The following is a 16,750-nucleotide window of genomic DNA, read 5'->3' on the forward strand; positions in this document are numbered from 1 at the left end:
ATCATTCCCAAGGTATGAATGAATAGGTTGAGGTTTAGAGTAGTTAACTCACTTGCTCATGGTGTGCAGCTGCTACATGGCAGTGCAGGTCTCAACCTGGGTAAGAACTGTGACTGTCAGTCCGAGCCCCAGCCACAGAAGTAAAGGGCAATAAACGTTTCCCTCCTCTTTTCAGTACTCTTGCCTGGAAAATCCCATGGACAGAGGAGCCTGGCGGGCTGCAGTCCATGGGGTCACAAAGAGACAGACACGACTGAGAGGCTAACTTTTCACTTTCACTTTTCTCCTTTCAACATATATCGACATGATGATCCTATGCCTGGATCTAGAGCGTTCTGTCTGCTTAGATTGTTTGTATTAACTACAGTGAATGTACAAAACATAAAACATACAAGTCAGACTGAGAATTTATTTCATCTTGGTATAAACGCAGAAAATACCTTTTGACGCCATCTGTTCACTGATTTCATTCAGCCAATACTAATAGAGCACCTACTGTGTGCCAGATAGTGTGTTGGTGCTGGCCACGGTCCCGGCGTCACAGCTGACAGTTCTGTGGGGAGACAGGAGGCATCATCATGAGCAGAGTATGTGTCCTAACGAGGAATGTTCCAGATGTGGTAGCAGCAGATGGGAAAGGGATCCCAGAAAGCCTCAGAGGGGAAGCAATGTAGTGAGCCTGGAAGACACAGTTTTCAGGCCATCACGGGGTGAGACTGCAGCCTGTGCACAGTCAGAGGGTGGGTGGTGAGGCAAGTTGGAGATTGAGCTCTGCTGAGGATCAGGTGCAGTGGAGTTGGGGGTAGAGACAAGAAGACAAGAATCAGGGCTTCCCGGGTGGATCAGTAGTAAAGAATCCTTCAGCCAATCAGGAGACTCCAGTTCCATTTCTGGTCTGGGAAGATCCCACATTCCATGGAGCAACTAAGCGCGAGTGCCACAACTATTGAGCTTGTGCTCTAGAGGCTGGGAGCTGCAACTCCGGAAGCCCATGAATCCTAGAGCCTGTGCTCCGCAACAAGAGAATCCACTGCAATGAGAAACTCTCATACCGCAACTAGAGAGTTGCGTCCGCTCACCGCAGCTAGAGAAAGCCTGCAAAGCAGTGAAGACCCACCACAGTCAAAAGTATGAAACAAAAAGAAAGAAAGAGGAACTAGATCTTGAAGGGTTTATCTGTTGGAGTTAAGTTTGCCTTTGATTCTTGATGCAGTAGAGAGCTGTTGTAGACTTTGAGGCTGGGGTGTGAACATTATCAAGTTCGCGGTTTGGTAAGAACTCCCGGCTGCTCATTCAGGTGGTCAGATGGTAAAGAATCCATTTGCAATGCAGGAGACCCAGGTTCGATCCCTGGTCAGGAAGATCCCCTGGAGAAGGGAATGGCAACCCACTCCAGTATTCTTGCCTGGAAAATTCCATGGACTGAGGAGCTTGGCGGGCTGTAGTTCATGGGGTCACAAAGAGTCGGACACGACTGAGTGAATAACACTTTTATTTCACTTTTCTGGCCACTCACTGGAGACCCAACAGAGAGGGAAAGACCAGAGGGAGAGAGACCGAGATGGCTGCTATTGCAGAGTCCTGGCTGTTGCTGGTGGATGTCTGGACTGGAGCAGGTTGACGGTGATGGAGAGAAAGTGATGGAGCTATTGGGACTTGGTGACTGAGTCAATGTGGGGTGTGGGGAAGTAGAACTCTACAGTGACTCTCTGCTTTCTAACTTGGGTGACTAGTGGATCGTGGTGCCATCCCCTGAGAGGGAGAATGTAGGAGGAGAAACAGATGGTGGGGTCGGTGGAGAGGAGTCCTCTTTAGGATGAGGTGTGTCTGGAGGGCTGGACATCCAGGTGGAGATTTCAGTAGGCAGCCATCTCAGTACAGGTGTTCTGGGCTTGAGATTCTGATTTAGAAGCCACACCATGCCAGTGGTAATAACTCTTGGGTGGAGGTGGAACTCCCTAGGGATGATGTTAGTGGGAAGAGGGGCTGGATGCTCTATTGCTAGAAAAAAATTTTATCCTTAAATTATGTAAATATTTTCAGTTGATAAAGCCTATGCCATTAAGTTCTAAGACCAGATTCATAGAAATTGAAAATAAGACCTCAACTTTCCTTGTGTTTTTGGATAAAGAATCCAGAAGCTTCACGATCTGCTCTCATACGCAGACAGGTACGTGACAGACGACTACCCAGCGGAGTCTGAATCTTGGCTTAGCCCTGGCTTTCCCTAGTAACAGCTGTGTTACCTTGAACTAGGCACCTTTCTTGAGCTCACCTTCCTTGTCAGTAACAGAGCTTGTTTTGTGATTAAATAAGATAAAGATTATGGAAAAAATTTTGCAAACCGTTGCGCTTTACTAAGTTGTGTCATGATGGTGCTTTTTATTCCTGTAAGGTTTTGGGGGAGATTATTTCTCATCACTTTGCCCAAGAGCAGCTGAGGACCTGAGGCATTGTCCTTACATGTGGTCACCAGGATCAGCCAGCCTTTGGGGTCATGAATAATGGCCGTCAGGCCTTCAAGGATTGAGTGTAGTTCTGTCATCAAATAAAATTTACCCAGGCTAATCTGACACCTATTTAGCGGTCTGCATAATAATTATTGTGCAATGGGCTGACCAGGCATAAATGGAAGGCATTTGACAGAAACGATTATATTTAGTATTACTTTTATATAGCCTAGCAAGATTTTTACGGTTCTTCCATTTTTGACAGCCTATTCATTTTCCACTCGATGCGAATTTATTGAGGCTGTAATATATGCCAGGCATAGTTCTGGGCCCTGAGATGACAGAGAAACAGGATTTCTGTTCCAGCCCCACCTCCACTGAGCTTGAATTCTAGTGGGGAGACAGTCACTCAATAGTCAACCTTACCCACAATGAGTAAGAATGCCAAGCTTCCCTTGAGATCATGGTTGCTTTCATCTCTTCCTGCACTAACACCCATGAATTAATATTTAATTAAATTTATTTATTGGGCTGCATCATTATTTGGTCTTAGCTGTGTCATGTGTAATCTAGTTCCCCAGCCAGGAATTGAACCCGAGGCCCCTGCATTTGTTGTTCAGTCGCTCAGTTGTGTCCAACTCTTTGTGACCCCATGGACTGCAGCACGCCAGGCTTCCCTGTCCTTCACGTCTCCCAGAGCTTGCTCAAACTCATGTCCATTGAGTTGGTGATGCCATCCAAACATCTCATCTTCTGTCATCCCCTTCTCCTCCTGCCTTCAATTTTTCCCAGCATCAGGGTCTTTTCTAATGAGTCAGCTCTTCGCATCAGGTGGCCAAAGTATTGGAACTTCAGCTTCAGCATCAGTCCTTCCAATGAATATTCAAGACTGATTTCCTTTAGGATGGACTGGTTTGATCTCCTTGCCATTTAAGGGACTCTCAAGAGTCTTCTCCAGCACCACAGTGCAAAAGTACTCAGTTTTCTTTATGGTCCAACTTGGGCTCCCTGCATTATGACCGCAGAACCTTAGCCAATAGAGCACCAGGGAAGTCCCAGCACCAGTGAACTAAGAGACAAAGATTCTGAGCCTGATTTGCCAACAGCAAAGTTGTCTTTGCTCCAATCTTTATTCTTTATTTCCCTCTGTCTCCTTACATCAGGCAGTGGCTTGAGACCTTCCTTCTATTGAACAAATATGTCCTGTGCACCTATTGGTATAAGTAGCCTCAAGGGATACAACAGTAAAATTGGGAGTCGTCTAGCCCTGGAGAAGCCCACCCTGAGCCCAGAGAGACACAGGCAATAGAGGAAAACATGTTGCCATCAGAGCCACTAGAGGCTGCTAGGAGTGGGTAGAGAGGCACCTGATTCTGGCACCTGGCAAGGTGCAGGGAGAGGAGCACACTCCAGGCAGAGGGGCGGAGTTGTGTGCAGGAAGATGCAAGGTGCTGGGTCAGGCTGCAACATGAGCTGCTGTGGGAAGAGGGGTGTCATAAAACAAAACCTTTACCAAGTGTAACACACATACACACATACAGAAAAGTGAACATTATCATCGGTATATATACAGCTCGACTGATTTCACAAACTGAGCATACTTTGCTTAGCATCTGGAATAAGAAACAGGACATCACCAGCATCCTCAGAAGAACCCCTGTGGCCCCTTTTGGTCACCACCCTCCTGCAGGGGTCGTCACTAACTGGACTTCTTATAGCACATGCTGGTTTTGTCTGCTTTTAGATAGAATCATGCGGTAAATGCTCTTTTATACCTGGTTTCTTCTACTCAACCTTATGTCTATGAGATTCATCACGTAGGTGCATGGAGTTGTTGACTGTTCATCTTCATTTCCAAGTTGTATGCCCTTGTGTGACTGGACACTACATTCCTCCATCCTGCTGCTGGACATCTGGGTAGTTTCCAGTTTAGGGAAATCCAAAGGGTGCTGCTGTGAACATTCTAGTGTGTCTCTGGTGAGTGTATCACACATTTCTATTAGAAATACCTATGGTGGAGTTGCTGGATATTAGCATATGTGTAAAGTTCTAATAGACCAGTTTTCCACAACAGCTACGTCAAGCTACGTTCCCAGTGACACTGTAGGAGAGTTCCAGGTGCTCCACATCTTTGCCAACACTTTGTAGTATCATTTTTCTAAGGCATTCTGGTGAGTGTATGTTGTTGTTTAGTCCCTAAATCATGTCTGACTTTTTTTGTGACCCCATGGACTAATCCTGCCAGGCTCCTCTATCCATAGGATTTCCCAAATGAGAATACTGGAGTGGGTTGTCATTTCCTTCTCCAGGGATCTTCTCAGCTCAGGGATTGAACCCGCATCTCCTGCACTGCAGGCAGATTCTTTACTGCTGAGCCACCAGGGAGGTCCGGGTGAGTGTATAGTGATAATGTATTGAGATTTATAATTGCATTTTCCCTAGTACTTTTCCAAGTGTGCTCCAAAACTTTTGGATATAGTTGTTAGTGAAATGTTCTAGTCTTTTGCCTATATTGGAGAAGGAAACAACAACCCACTCCAGTATTCTTGCCTAGAGAATCCTGTGGACAGGGGAGCTTGGTGGGCAGCCATCTATGGGGTTGCACAGTGTCAGACATGACTGAGCGATCTCACTTTTCACTGTGAATCATTTGGCCACAGTCACACTGCCTGCCCTTGATTTGATGGTGGTGAAGGTGGAGGATGGCTTTAGAACCTGAGGCTTCTGTGAGCCTGGGCAGAGGGAAGGCAAAGGCCGGGAGCCGGCCTGGAGCTCCCCCACAGACACAGGGGTTCGGGGAGGGAGCGTCGGTCCTCCTCACTGAGGCTGTCCACTCGGGGAGGCCGCTGTGCTGGAGGGATGTCTCCCAGCACGGGGACTCACGCACTTCTCCCCCTCCCCCGCAGAGCTATGTCATGCCCAGACCAGCAGAGGGCTCCATGAGGATTTATAGAAGATGCCCCGCGTCTGGGCGCCTTTGGTGCTGCTTCCCGCGTGGCTCGTGATGGTCGCCTGCAGTCCACACTCCCTGAGGATCGGTAAGCGCTGCCCCTGTGGCACCCTGGGAGCAGCTCAGCCCTGGGCGATGCCCCTCCTGCACCCAGGTGTCTGCTGGGCACATCTGACCCTACACCGCCCTCCTGAGTTTGGCTGGGGCAGGGGTGGCAGTGGTGGGGCAGCCGACAGGCCCACAGCCATGATCTGCTTAAGCTGCCCAGCTCCTCTTGTGATGAAACTAAAGATTCTGATAAGTCTCTCTTGCAGCCTGTAATGGACTCAGGATGGGAATGGCTGGGGGGCTTCCAAATCCAGGGCTAGAGAGCAGAACACAGCTCGTCTCTTCTGTCCTCTGATCAATCCCAGAAGTCTTCCTGGAGGCTGTGTTCAGATGAAGTGTTCTTGGTGCCCCTGACCTGGCTGCTTGGCTGGGCCTTGGTGTCTGCTTGCCCTAGCCTGGTTCTGGGAAGGAAGAACGTGCCACTTCAGGGACGTATGTCCACCTGCTCTGTCCCTTGTCCTTGCTGCCATGGGGGTGCTCCTTCTAGCTGTAGGCAGGCACTGCTATTGATGGCCCATTAGCACCCCTGTGCCCGGCAGAAGGCTTGGCTCTTTCCAGGGTTCAGAAATGCCTGAAAAATCAACTGCCTCCCCTACCCCTCAACACCTCCAAGACTGAGCAGAGCTGCTTAACTGCAGGCATTGCTGTTAAGCAGTGGGGCACTGGTGATCCCGGCATTGGGAACATGGCTCCAGCTGCAGAGACAGATAGGCCGGGCCAGCAGACACTGTGTGGTCAGCTGATGGCCTGGGACAGGTGAGGGATGTTGGGGATTAGGTTGTGTACTTGTATATGGGGAAGAGAGTCACTGTGGACAGGTGGTTGGGGCACAGAAGTGAGGAATCCAGGCAGGTGTGTTGGTCACAAGAAGACCAGTCCAACAGCAGGACCCCTGGGCAAGGCCAGGCAACAGCCTTAGAAGCACCTAAACACCAGGTAGGTCTAGGCAGGTGCCCACCTGAGGCCTCTCTGTCTAGACTGGGGTGGGGATGGCAAAAGTGGATACTATGCACAAGGCAGGATCTGAGATCCTAAACTTGAACCTGAAAGGGTTAGAGGCTGTTTTGGAATGAAGACTATGATATAGAATCCCAGGGACTTGGCCTAAAGTTCCTGAACTCCTCTAGTGCAGTTAGAACTGGTTCTAAGTTCTCAGAGGTTGGCATGATGGTGGTGATGGGTGGTCAGGAGGCCCTGGCCAGGCCAGGCATCACAGGTCAGAGCCTAAGTAGGAGGCCCCCAAGTTGCTCCGTGCTGTGTCGTGGGCACACAGACATATTTCTCCATGGATATGCCAGAGACACTTAATTGGAATCAGAAATGAGGACCAGTGACTCAGTCCTTCCCCTCATCCTGCCCTTGGCTCACCACCCTGCACACTTGAAAAACGGAATTAAAAACAAACCCTTTCCTCCCTCTTCCCCATTCACTTGTACTGAAACTTCAAAACCTAATTTAATTCTGCTTAGCAGCAATGCAAAACGGTTCATATCCTTAAGATGCTTAATTTATAAGATGCCTCCAGTTATTCAGCATTTGCTGTGAGGTTTTCTTCTCCTCTAAATGAGTGGATGAAGCGGTAACCCATCAATTTCCATTTGTCGCTAATGGGAAGCGGAAAGAGACTGAGACGGAATCAGTAGCGCCTCGCGGCCTCGGCTCTCCTGACACTTGTTCCCTCGGAGGGAAAGCAGAAAGTGAAGCTGACAGATCCTTGTCTGGCCTGCTGTGCGATAGGCGAGGGGTTCCAAGGGACCCCTGTGCTCCCATCCCCACACTTGGAACGATGCTTGTCCAGTTCCGTCAGCTCTGCTGGTGCTGGTTGTGGTTCATGCCAGGCAACGTCCAGCTGATTCCCAGCCAGGGGCCCTGCTGGTGGACAAGGTCAGACTGAGCCTGATCTCCTGCAGAGTCCAGGAAGCTGAGTGAAGTCAACAAAGAGAGAGAAAAGTAAAGAAAAACCAAAACAGCAATGCCCGGGCTTGTTTTGCTGTCTCCTTGGTTATCCTGGGAGCCAGGAGCTTTATGGATGAAAAGGTGCTAATTACTGGGACTCCGGAGGGGATCTGGAGTAGGGCAGGGATGAGGAGAGAAGTAGGTCAGGAAAACACAAGTAGCTGAGCAGCAGGCAGCCTTCCGCACCAATGGGCTGGACCAGCGTTGATGGCGCCGGGTCCCCCAAGGCCTCCAGAGCCTCTTGGAAAAGGGAGAGGCTGCTGCTCTCCCCACATTTGATTCTTCTGGAGTTCCTCCCAAACCCCCAGCCTCAATGTAGATGGCTGTGAGAGCGAGACTGCATGAAGGGACCAGGGATCTCGGAGATAAATGGTCCCGCCTGCTCCATCTCCAGCCCCGCTTGATGGCTGGTGACAATATGGATGCTTGTAAAGAGGCGCCGAGCCCATTACCCTGCCTTGGGACCGCTGTTTTTCATTCAAGTGAGGCACGGGGCGGGAGATACAGCCAAATTGTCTATTACGGGGTCCAGTGTTTACCCCCCCTCCACCCAATGAGGTTTTGGGTAAGAGAAAGGGATTTTATTTATGATGGTGAAGCTGCCCGCATAAATTCCCCAAACTCTCACACATCTGTCAGCCCGCTTCAGTCATCTATCTTCTGGAAATGTCTTTTGATTTTGCTTCTGTCCCTCTGGGTCCTCTGAGTGATGACTGTGGGAGCCACAAGTTAATAAATGCCCTGAGAAGATCTCCCCTCCCCATCTCTAGAGCCCTCCATTACTTAAAGGGATCATCATTATATCTTAAAGCCACAAAGGATTCTGCAGATCCCATTTTCCAACTGCTCATTTCACAGATGGGGAGGGAGACCCACAGGGGTGGTGGTTTGGCCAAGGTCACAGGGCTCACGGGGGCGGGGCTGGTGGCAGCCAGTCCTAGGGCCTGGTCTCCTGACTCCTCTTGCAATGCCCCCTCCATTGCCCACCAGTGGGCTCCCTAAGCCACTGGGGAAGCAGAGTCACCTTCAACAGCAGGTGGAGGTCCTTGTCTCTTAGTTTCCTCCCATCCCATTTCTGATATTAGCAAATCTTGCCCCCAAACTCATTAGGAACTCAGTATTTGTCAGCTGAATGAATGTGAGGCTTTCCTGCTAGCCGTCTGTTACTCCTTCCCCGGTCACTTACTTTAGCCACACGACTACTCACTGTTAAGTGAATATGCCATATACTAGGGAGGTTTACTCTGGGCTTTTCTCACTCCTCTTCTGGGCCTGAAGAGCTCTTCCTTGCATTCCATTTTGTCTGCCTGGAAAAAAAAAAGCAACTTCTCCAGCTCCTTCTCTCCCCTCCTCTCCTCCTCCTCCCCCTTTTGCATCACCAATATCACTGGTGTAAATCGCCCTTCCTCCTCAGACTTCTTTCCCAATATTTTCCTGTCCTTCCTAGGGTCAGACCATCTTTGCCCAACCATTCTCCCATTCCCCTGTCCCACCATTTGCTGGGTTGGGCTCTGATTGTTATGGCATTTTCCCACCAGTTTGTCTTCCAAGGGAGATGGACCACGTGGCACGGGCCCTCACACCTGATGTATGCAAGTGTGCCACACAAGCTCAGTGAAGCAGGGGATGGGTCTGTGATCCTTGCAAGACGTGGTTCCCTCAGAACATGCTCCGCATCATTGTTTTAAAGTTTCTTCCAGTCTTTGTTGTTGTTCAGTCGCTAACTCGTGTCCAGCTCTTCACGACCCCATGAACTGCAGCATGCCAGGCTTCCCTGTCTTTCATTATCTCCCTGAGCTTGCTCAAACTCATGTCCATCGAGTCAGTGATGCCATCCAGCCATCTCATCCTCTGTCGTCCCCTTCTCCTCTTGCCCTCAATCTTTCCCAGCATCAGGGTCTTTTCCAATGAGTCAGCTTTTCCCTGTGCTTAAAGAGGTAGACTTATTGGAGGAAGTAGAAGAAAAAGGAGAAAGAGAAGAGAAAATGTCCATCTATCTGTCTTACTTAAAAGAGAGAAGAGGAATGGACTGGAGGTCCTGATTGAGTTCTAAGGCAAGTGTTAGCTGTAGTGGTAAAAACAGGGATTTACCCATTCATTCATGAGTCCACTCAACAAGTATTTATTGATTGCTGTGTGCCAAGGACTGAGGATATGGTGCTAAATAATAATAATCCCCATAATAATTCCCGCTTGGAAAGACCTCACTTTCTTCCAGGTACTGTGCTGGGTGTTTCACATATTTCAGGCAATCTTCACATCAGAATTAATGATCCAATGTTATAGATGAAGAAACAGAGGCTCAGGGAGCTTAAATAACTTGTCTAAGGTCACACAGAGACTGAAATTCAAACCTGTCTGTCTCCAAAGCTTCTCTTTCCGCTTTGCTCTACTGCAGCTCTGCAGCCCTGGAGACATTTGGGATATTCCATTATCACAGCAGTCACATGAAATATACTGTGTTCTATCTGGTAAAGGGATTGAAAGGTGGAATCATTATTGCTTTTATAGGCTCTCACTCTTTTTTTGTTTTTAACTCCTAAATAATTTCCTAAGGGCCCAGACAAAGTCCATCAGACAGATGAGGAAACTGAGGCCTGGGGATCTGAGAGGCTCGATCAGGGTGGTGCAGAGTTCTGCTCAGTGTGGGTGGCGCTAGACATCAGCAGGTTATTGTAGCAGTTGAATCTCTTGTTTAAGGTTTCCCTGCGAGGTAAAGCAGCAAGAGCTTGTATTTATTCGACACTCTGTCTTACTAGGACCCCAAGCACTTTACAACTCCCATTTTTCACTGAGTTGGTTTCCCTCAATGAGCTCCAAGTCCTGCAGAGAGAATGTTTAACATAGAACATTCAAATGTTATGAAGATGAAGATAATAAGAGAATTGGAGGAGGTAAGCGGGGGGAATAAAACGCACCAGTTTTCTTACCCTGTTCTGCTCTGTGTTAAATATATCGGACACTGCTGCTGCTGCTGCTGCTACTAAGTTGCTTCAGTCGTGTCTGACTCTGTGAGACCCCATAGATGGCAGTCCACCAGGCTCCCCCGTCCTTGGGATTCTCCAGGCAAGAACACTGGAGTGGGTTGCCATTTCCTTCTCCAATGCATGAAAGTGAAAAGTGAAAACGAAGTCGTGAAGCATGAAAGTGAAGCATGTCCGACTCTTAGCGACCCCACCAAGATCCAGATATACCAGTGGAATGCTATGCCTTGCAGAGGACATACCATGGGGCTTTTTGAGTAGTGGGCTTCCCTGCATAATGTGTGATGTGATCACGTGATTTGATTTATGAAATTTTGATCAGCGTGTAACTCTTCCTCTCTTTTCCCAGTTGAGTCACCCATATAAGCAATCAGTTGGTCTTTCACATTAGGGACAAATAGAAATTGATGCCTTTCTCCTTCATCTGTCATCTAGAGAGAGAATCCACGGACAAAGCTTTCTGGGACACACATCCCTCCTCTAATAACCACCTTAGGGGATCAGGGTCTTTGTTATTATGTCTGTGTTCCTGAGTCTAGCACAGTGCCTGGCCCATGAAAGGTGCTTAGGAACTGCCAAATGAATTATCTAATGATGAGTTTTGAATCTTGAACTGACCTGTCAGTTTTTTAATCTCTCTTCTCCCAGATGTTGGTTAGTGCTCAAAAATGTCAACCAGTTTTATTTAACCATAAATGTACCAAATATGTATTTAGGAGAGCAACTATTAGAGCGTCTTCCCGCATGCGTGCTCGCTTGGGGCTGTCTCTCCTCCTTCCTGCCCATCCCTGCCGCCTCTGCCTCTTCAGAGGGATGAAGGAGGCTTGGTTAGAAAGGTATTCCAGGCCAGAGTGCCATGCGGCGTCATCTGTCTTTGCTTGTGGCTTGGTCTTCCGCCAGGAGCACTGCATTGGATACTGTCAGGATGTGCATCCTCTCTCTCAAGCTTTCCAGAACCCATCTGTGAGCTGCAGCCTCTGGCCATAGTCTCTTGCACTGAGGAAGTGAGGGATGAATTAGGCCTAGATGCTCCATTTTACAGATAAGACAAACTGGGGTCCCCATAAGGCACAGCAAGTTGGCAAAGGCCACTGTGGCAGTGCCAGGACTCCTGACTCCCAACTGCCTGGTGACATCAATGCCATGGTTTATGCTGTATAACATGTTCTTTGTTTTTGTTCAGTCACTAAGTTGTGTCCGACTCTTTGTGAGCCAAGGACTGCAGCACACCAGGCCCCCTTGTCCCTTACCGTCTCCTGTGGTTTGCCCAAGTCCATGTCCTTGAGTCAGTGATGCTATTCAACCATCTTATCCTCTGTCACCTTCTTCTCCTTTTATCTTCAGTCTTCCGCATCATCAGGGTCTTTTCCAATGAGTCGGCATTTCACATCAGGTGGCCGACATGTGTTAATTCAGTTTCCCCAACAACCTGCCAGGTAAATAGAAGTAGACACATCTTGTAGAAGAGGAGTCTGAGGCTCACTGAGTTTGTGGCTTGCCCAGCTCTCATGCAGCGGAGTGGTAGCCTCAAAAGGAAAGAGAGGGGAGGACATCTGGGTGGGGACAAATGGGACCTCTTGAGTCAAGTTGGAGGTCAACCGAGATGGCAGAGTCCTGAATAATCTGTTGGTGTGTTCTCTCTCTTCTCTTTTTTTTTGGTTGAGTGGCATGCAGGATCTTAGTTCCCTGACCAAGGGTTGAACCTATGCCCCCTGCAGTGGAAGCTCAGAGTCCTAACCACTGAACCAGCAGGAAAGTCCCGCAGTACATTTGTTTTTTAATTGGAGTATCATTATTTTACAATGTTCTGTTCGTTTCTACTGTACAACAAAGTGAATCAGCTGTACGTGCACATATATCTCCTCCCTCTTGAGCCTCCCTCCCACCCCGCTTCATCCCACCTCTTCAGGTCATCACAGAGCACCAAGCTGAGCTCCCTGTGCTCTGCAGAAACTTCCCACTTGCTGTCTATTGTACACAAGGTAGTGATATATGTCAGTTGTACTCTCCCAGCTTATCCCATCCTCCCCTCTGACTGTACATTCTCTACGGGTAAGACTGAAAGCCGCAAGGGCCAGCGTGCCAACGCCTAGGACCTTAAGAAATCAGACTGAGCTAAAGCAAACAGGCTGGTGATGGCAGGAAACATGGTGTTTTCTTAAACATATCATGGCGGATCTCCAGAAGGAAACTCGGAAAGGCCCCGGTAGCAGTGGTATTAGAGACAAGGGAGGGGGTTATTTTTTCCTAACTCAAAGCTGTACATCATAGAGCTGATTTCCAAATGATTTTGGTGCATGACTTCCTATGTTCACTGGTGTTTGAAGGGCCCAGTTTCCCCAGGATCTCATATGGCCCCTCCACTCATGTGATGACCCCCACTATCTGCTGCTCTGCCAGAGGAAGCCCCACCTGGCAGAGACACACATGATTTGAGAGAGCTGGCATGGGGATATTTTGTCAGAATTTCAAAAACCTGTCTCCAGCCCTGCAGAGTGGTTTACAAGAGTCTTGGGATGGGAACTGAGTCATTAGCTCTATTTTGGCAGGAGGGTGTGGGGGGAATATGTTGTTTCAGGGGGAGGTGGAAATCATGGAGACAGATTTGGGTTTGGTGTAGAAAAATGCTTATCCGACAGATGGGATGGGTTCTGATGCTGAGGTCTTCACAGCTGGAGATGGCCACAACTGGTCTGGACAGAGATTTCAGCATCATGGGGGTGGGGGGCGGGGGCTGGACCTCTTACTTTCAGGACCCCTTCCATGCTGGGATACTGTGCTAGAATACTGCAGCCTTTGGTCTGTTCTCATACTATGAGGGAGGCAGCCCATTATCATTGTGTTCTCATTATCAGCCACTCACCAGAGCTTAAAATGGAGGCGGCCATCTGCCCGATTTAAGCCATGACCCCGTTCGGCCACAGTTGCTTGAGCAGGATAAGAAGGGAAGCCCTACAAGTTCTGCTTGCTCGGTTGGTGTAGCCCTGCCTGAGCGTTTCTTTTCTCCCCGTGGCCACTGCTGAGGAGTCAGAGATGCGCGGGTGATGGTGGTAGCCGCTGCCAGCTCTCAACCAAGTGCCTGGGTGTGTGCGAGCCTGAGTGGGTGGGAGGCATGAATCCCACTCACAGCCTCGCGGCTCAGCTGCAGGCGAGACAGCGGTCACACTTAGCTCTCATTAGTCTGGATGCGGGGGCATGCATTCCATATCAGCTGGACAAGGGCTGCAGGCATGTCGGGTCACCCAGCAGCCCTTTTGTATCTTTTTGGTGTGTGTTTCTTTCCATCAAGCTGCGTTAGGGGCTGATAAGCTTGTGGCAGCTCTGGAACCCCTTTAGCCCACATCGATGAGGGGCATGGTCCAGAGGGAGGCGCCTGCTCATTGAGTCCGGCCTCAGCAGATGCATGATAAAGGAGGACCTTATCCAACCCCCGGCCAGGAGGCATCACCACCATGCTAGATTCAGGAGGAGAGCCAACCTGACCGGGGGTGGGTGAGCTCCTGGTGCAGCCCTTGAGAGGCTCCCTTATATCCCTCTCCCCTCAGCCTGCTCTCTCCTGACTCACCAGGTGCCTTCCATGGCCATTCCAAGCTCACTGAACACCACGGAGCCTGCTGTGTTCTGCGCAGCACTGGGGTTGGCCTGGGAAGCCTCCAGCGTAGAGTAGAGGTGGATGCTGGAGGCTGGGCTCTAACGGTTTGGATGTGAGCACCACCTTTTACTAGTTGTGTGACCTTGGGAGACAACTTAATCTCTTGGTGCTTCAATTTCTTCAAGTATGGCATGGATGACAGTAGTTGCTTCCTCATATGTTTATGAGAATTCAGTGAGTTCCCTGGAGGCTCAGTTGGTAAAGAACCCACCTGCAATGCAGGAGATGCAGGAAGATCCCCTGGAGAAGGAATTGGCATCCACTCCAGTATTGTTGCCTGGGAAGTCCCACGGACAGAGGAGCCTGGCAGGCTACAGTCCATGGGATCGCAAGAGTGGGACGTGACTTAGTGACTAAACTACTACCAGTACCTACAGAGCACTTAGGAAAGTGTCAGGCGTGTATTAAGTGCTGGGAAAGTGATGCCTATTACTGGGAATGGCCCTGTTGGGCCACCCTGTGTCCACCTCTCGGCCTTCCCCTGCCTGGAGCATCCTTCTCCACTCCTCCATCAAGTGCTGTATCTGTATCTTCCCCTTTCCTAAATCCTGCTTTAAATTCAGTTATTTCTAAGAGCCAAGAATCTGCACCCAGTTTGGAAAGCTCTCCTAGCATTCTCAGAGCGCAAGAGGTATGCATGCTGACCGAATCATGCATGCCTTGCACTGATGTCATTGGTCCATCCTGCTTGTTTTCGCAAACATTTTAAAAACCGTATTTGAATTCCATCGGTCCCACAAACTTCAGAGCATCCTGAGAGGTTGGACTCTATCTTCTTTACCTTTCCAGTGTCGTGGGCGTTTTCCCCTGAATTAATGGTCCCCACTACTGGCTAGTGGATCTGAGTGATTGCCCATCTTAAAAACCTCCCTTAGCCCCACATCCTTCTTCAGCAAAACTCCATTTCTCTTCTTCCCATTGCAGAGAAACTGCAAAAGAATTCTCATGCAAAGCTGTCTCCATTTCTTCTCCTCTCTTACCTAATCCGTAGGACTCTCTCCCATCAGATTTTCACTCCCACCTACGGTGCCTCCATGGCCTCATCCAATCACCTGTCTCCAGGACTCAATTCACCGGCAGCATTCACCCCCTCTTCCTGGAAACGCTTCTTTCTCTTGGCTTCTGGGTCACACTCCTTCTTGGTTCTTACCCTCCCTCACTAGCTCCCAGTCTCTTTTGCTGTTTCCTTCTCCTGTCTCCAACCTCTGAATACATATGTGCCCCAAGGTTCTGTCCTTAGACCTCTTCTCTTTCCACCCACTGCCCAATGATCTCATCCAGCTTCATGGCTTTTGATGCTACAACTCTCCAATGTCATCTCCAATTCTGACATCTCCCCATAACTCCAGACTTATATGCCTACTCCACATCACCTCTTGGAGGTCTAAGAGAAACTCAAACTCGATGTGTCCAAATGAGCTGTTGATGTTCCCCTTCAAGCCTGTTTCTCAAACCATCTCCTCCATTTCATATGTGGTGATGGCATCCTATCTCTTTGGACTTAGGTCCCAACCCTTGGAGTCATGCCTGATTCCATCTTTCTCTGATATCCCATATGCTCCCCTTCAGCAGCTCCTGTCTGCTGCACCTTCCAGAACCCAGCCCCTTCTGGCCGCCTCTGCTGTGGCTTTCCTGTTCCAAGATAGTAGTCTCTCTCCCTGGATCACTGCAAAGCTTTCCTGCTGCTTTCTCTGCTTCTCTCTTGCCCTGTCACTTTTGTTTCTCAGGATGGCAGCAAGGATAATTCTTTTAAAATATAAGCTGGATCATGTCAGCCCTCTGCTCAGCTCCTTCAATGCCTTCTCATCTCAAGTCAGAGGAAAAGAAAGAGTCCTTCTGGGGTCCCTCCCTTGGTATCCTCCACGGTCTGCCCCCTTGTTCTGTTACTTTTTTCCTCATTCCTTACCCTCCATCTCTTGCTCACTCCATACCAGCCTCCACCCCCTGGCTTCCTTGGTGTCCTCTCTGCCTAGGACAGTCTTCACCTAGATGTGTGTGTGGTTCACGCTCTCATTTCCTATAGGTCATGCCCTGCCCACCATTTCTCTCTCTCTCTCTTCCTTGCTTTTTTTTTTTTTTAATAGCACTTGTCACCATCTGATCAACTGGGTCCTATTTGTTATTATGCATCTTCCCATCAACCGAAGCCCTTTGTTTTGTTCTCTGCTGTTTCCCTGGCATGTAAGGCAGTGCCTGGTACATAGAAGCTTGCCTAGCTCATGCTCAGTCTTGTCCGACTCTTTGTGACCCCATGAACTGTAGCCCACCAGGCTTCTCTGTCCGTGGAATTTTCCAGGCAAGAATACTGAAGTGGGTTGCCGTTTCCTCTTCTAGGGTACACAGAAGGTGCTCACTAAATGCCTACTGAATGAGTGAGCAATGCAGACCCGAGGGAGGTCCCTGAGGAGCTTCAAATGCTGTTGGAAGGCAGATGGTCCCACTTGCAAAGCACTTCTAAACAAGTGTTCCTTTAAACGAGGACAGTGCAGTGACCCTGCTGGCTTCCTGCCCCCAGGTTCCCTGACCCCTGCAGCAAACCCTAGGTCCCGGGGCCAGTCTCCATCCCACTGAGGAAGTCCAAGCCAGCAGGTTAATGACTCAGCATCAAAACCAGTCTTGGCTACTGGTCCTACTTTGTCCCTCAGATCCA

General features: G+C 49.2%; 1 protein-coding gene across 1 annotated transcript in view; it reads left to right on the forward strand.

Annotated features, from left to right (window-relative positions):
• Positions 1 to 6,193: 6,193 nt before the first annotated feature.
• The window catches only part of GRIK4 (glutamate ionotropic receptor kainate type subunit 4), a 349,453-nt gene continuing 338,896 nt past the window's right edge, over positions 6,194 to 16,750 (forward strand). The window contains exon 1 of the mRNA XM_040257795.1: positions 6,194 to 6,264. Within this exon, the coding sequence (XP_040113729.1) occupies positions 6,194 to 6,264 (71 nt within the window). The remainder of the gene's footprint in view (positions 6,265 to 16,750) is intronic.

Source organism: Oryx dammah, unplaced genomic scaffold (assembly GCF_014754425.2).
Source record: "Oryx dammah isolate SB20612 unplaced genomic scaffold, SCBI_Odam_1.1 HiC_scaffold_17, whole genome shotgun sequence".
In the NCBI taxonomy this organism is placed as follows: domain Eukaryota; kingdom Metazoa; phylum Chordata; class Mammalia; order Artiodactyla; family Bovidae; genus Oryx; species Oryx dammah.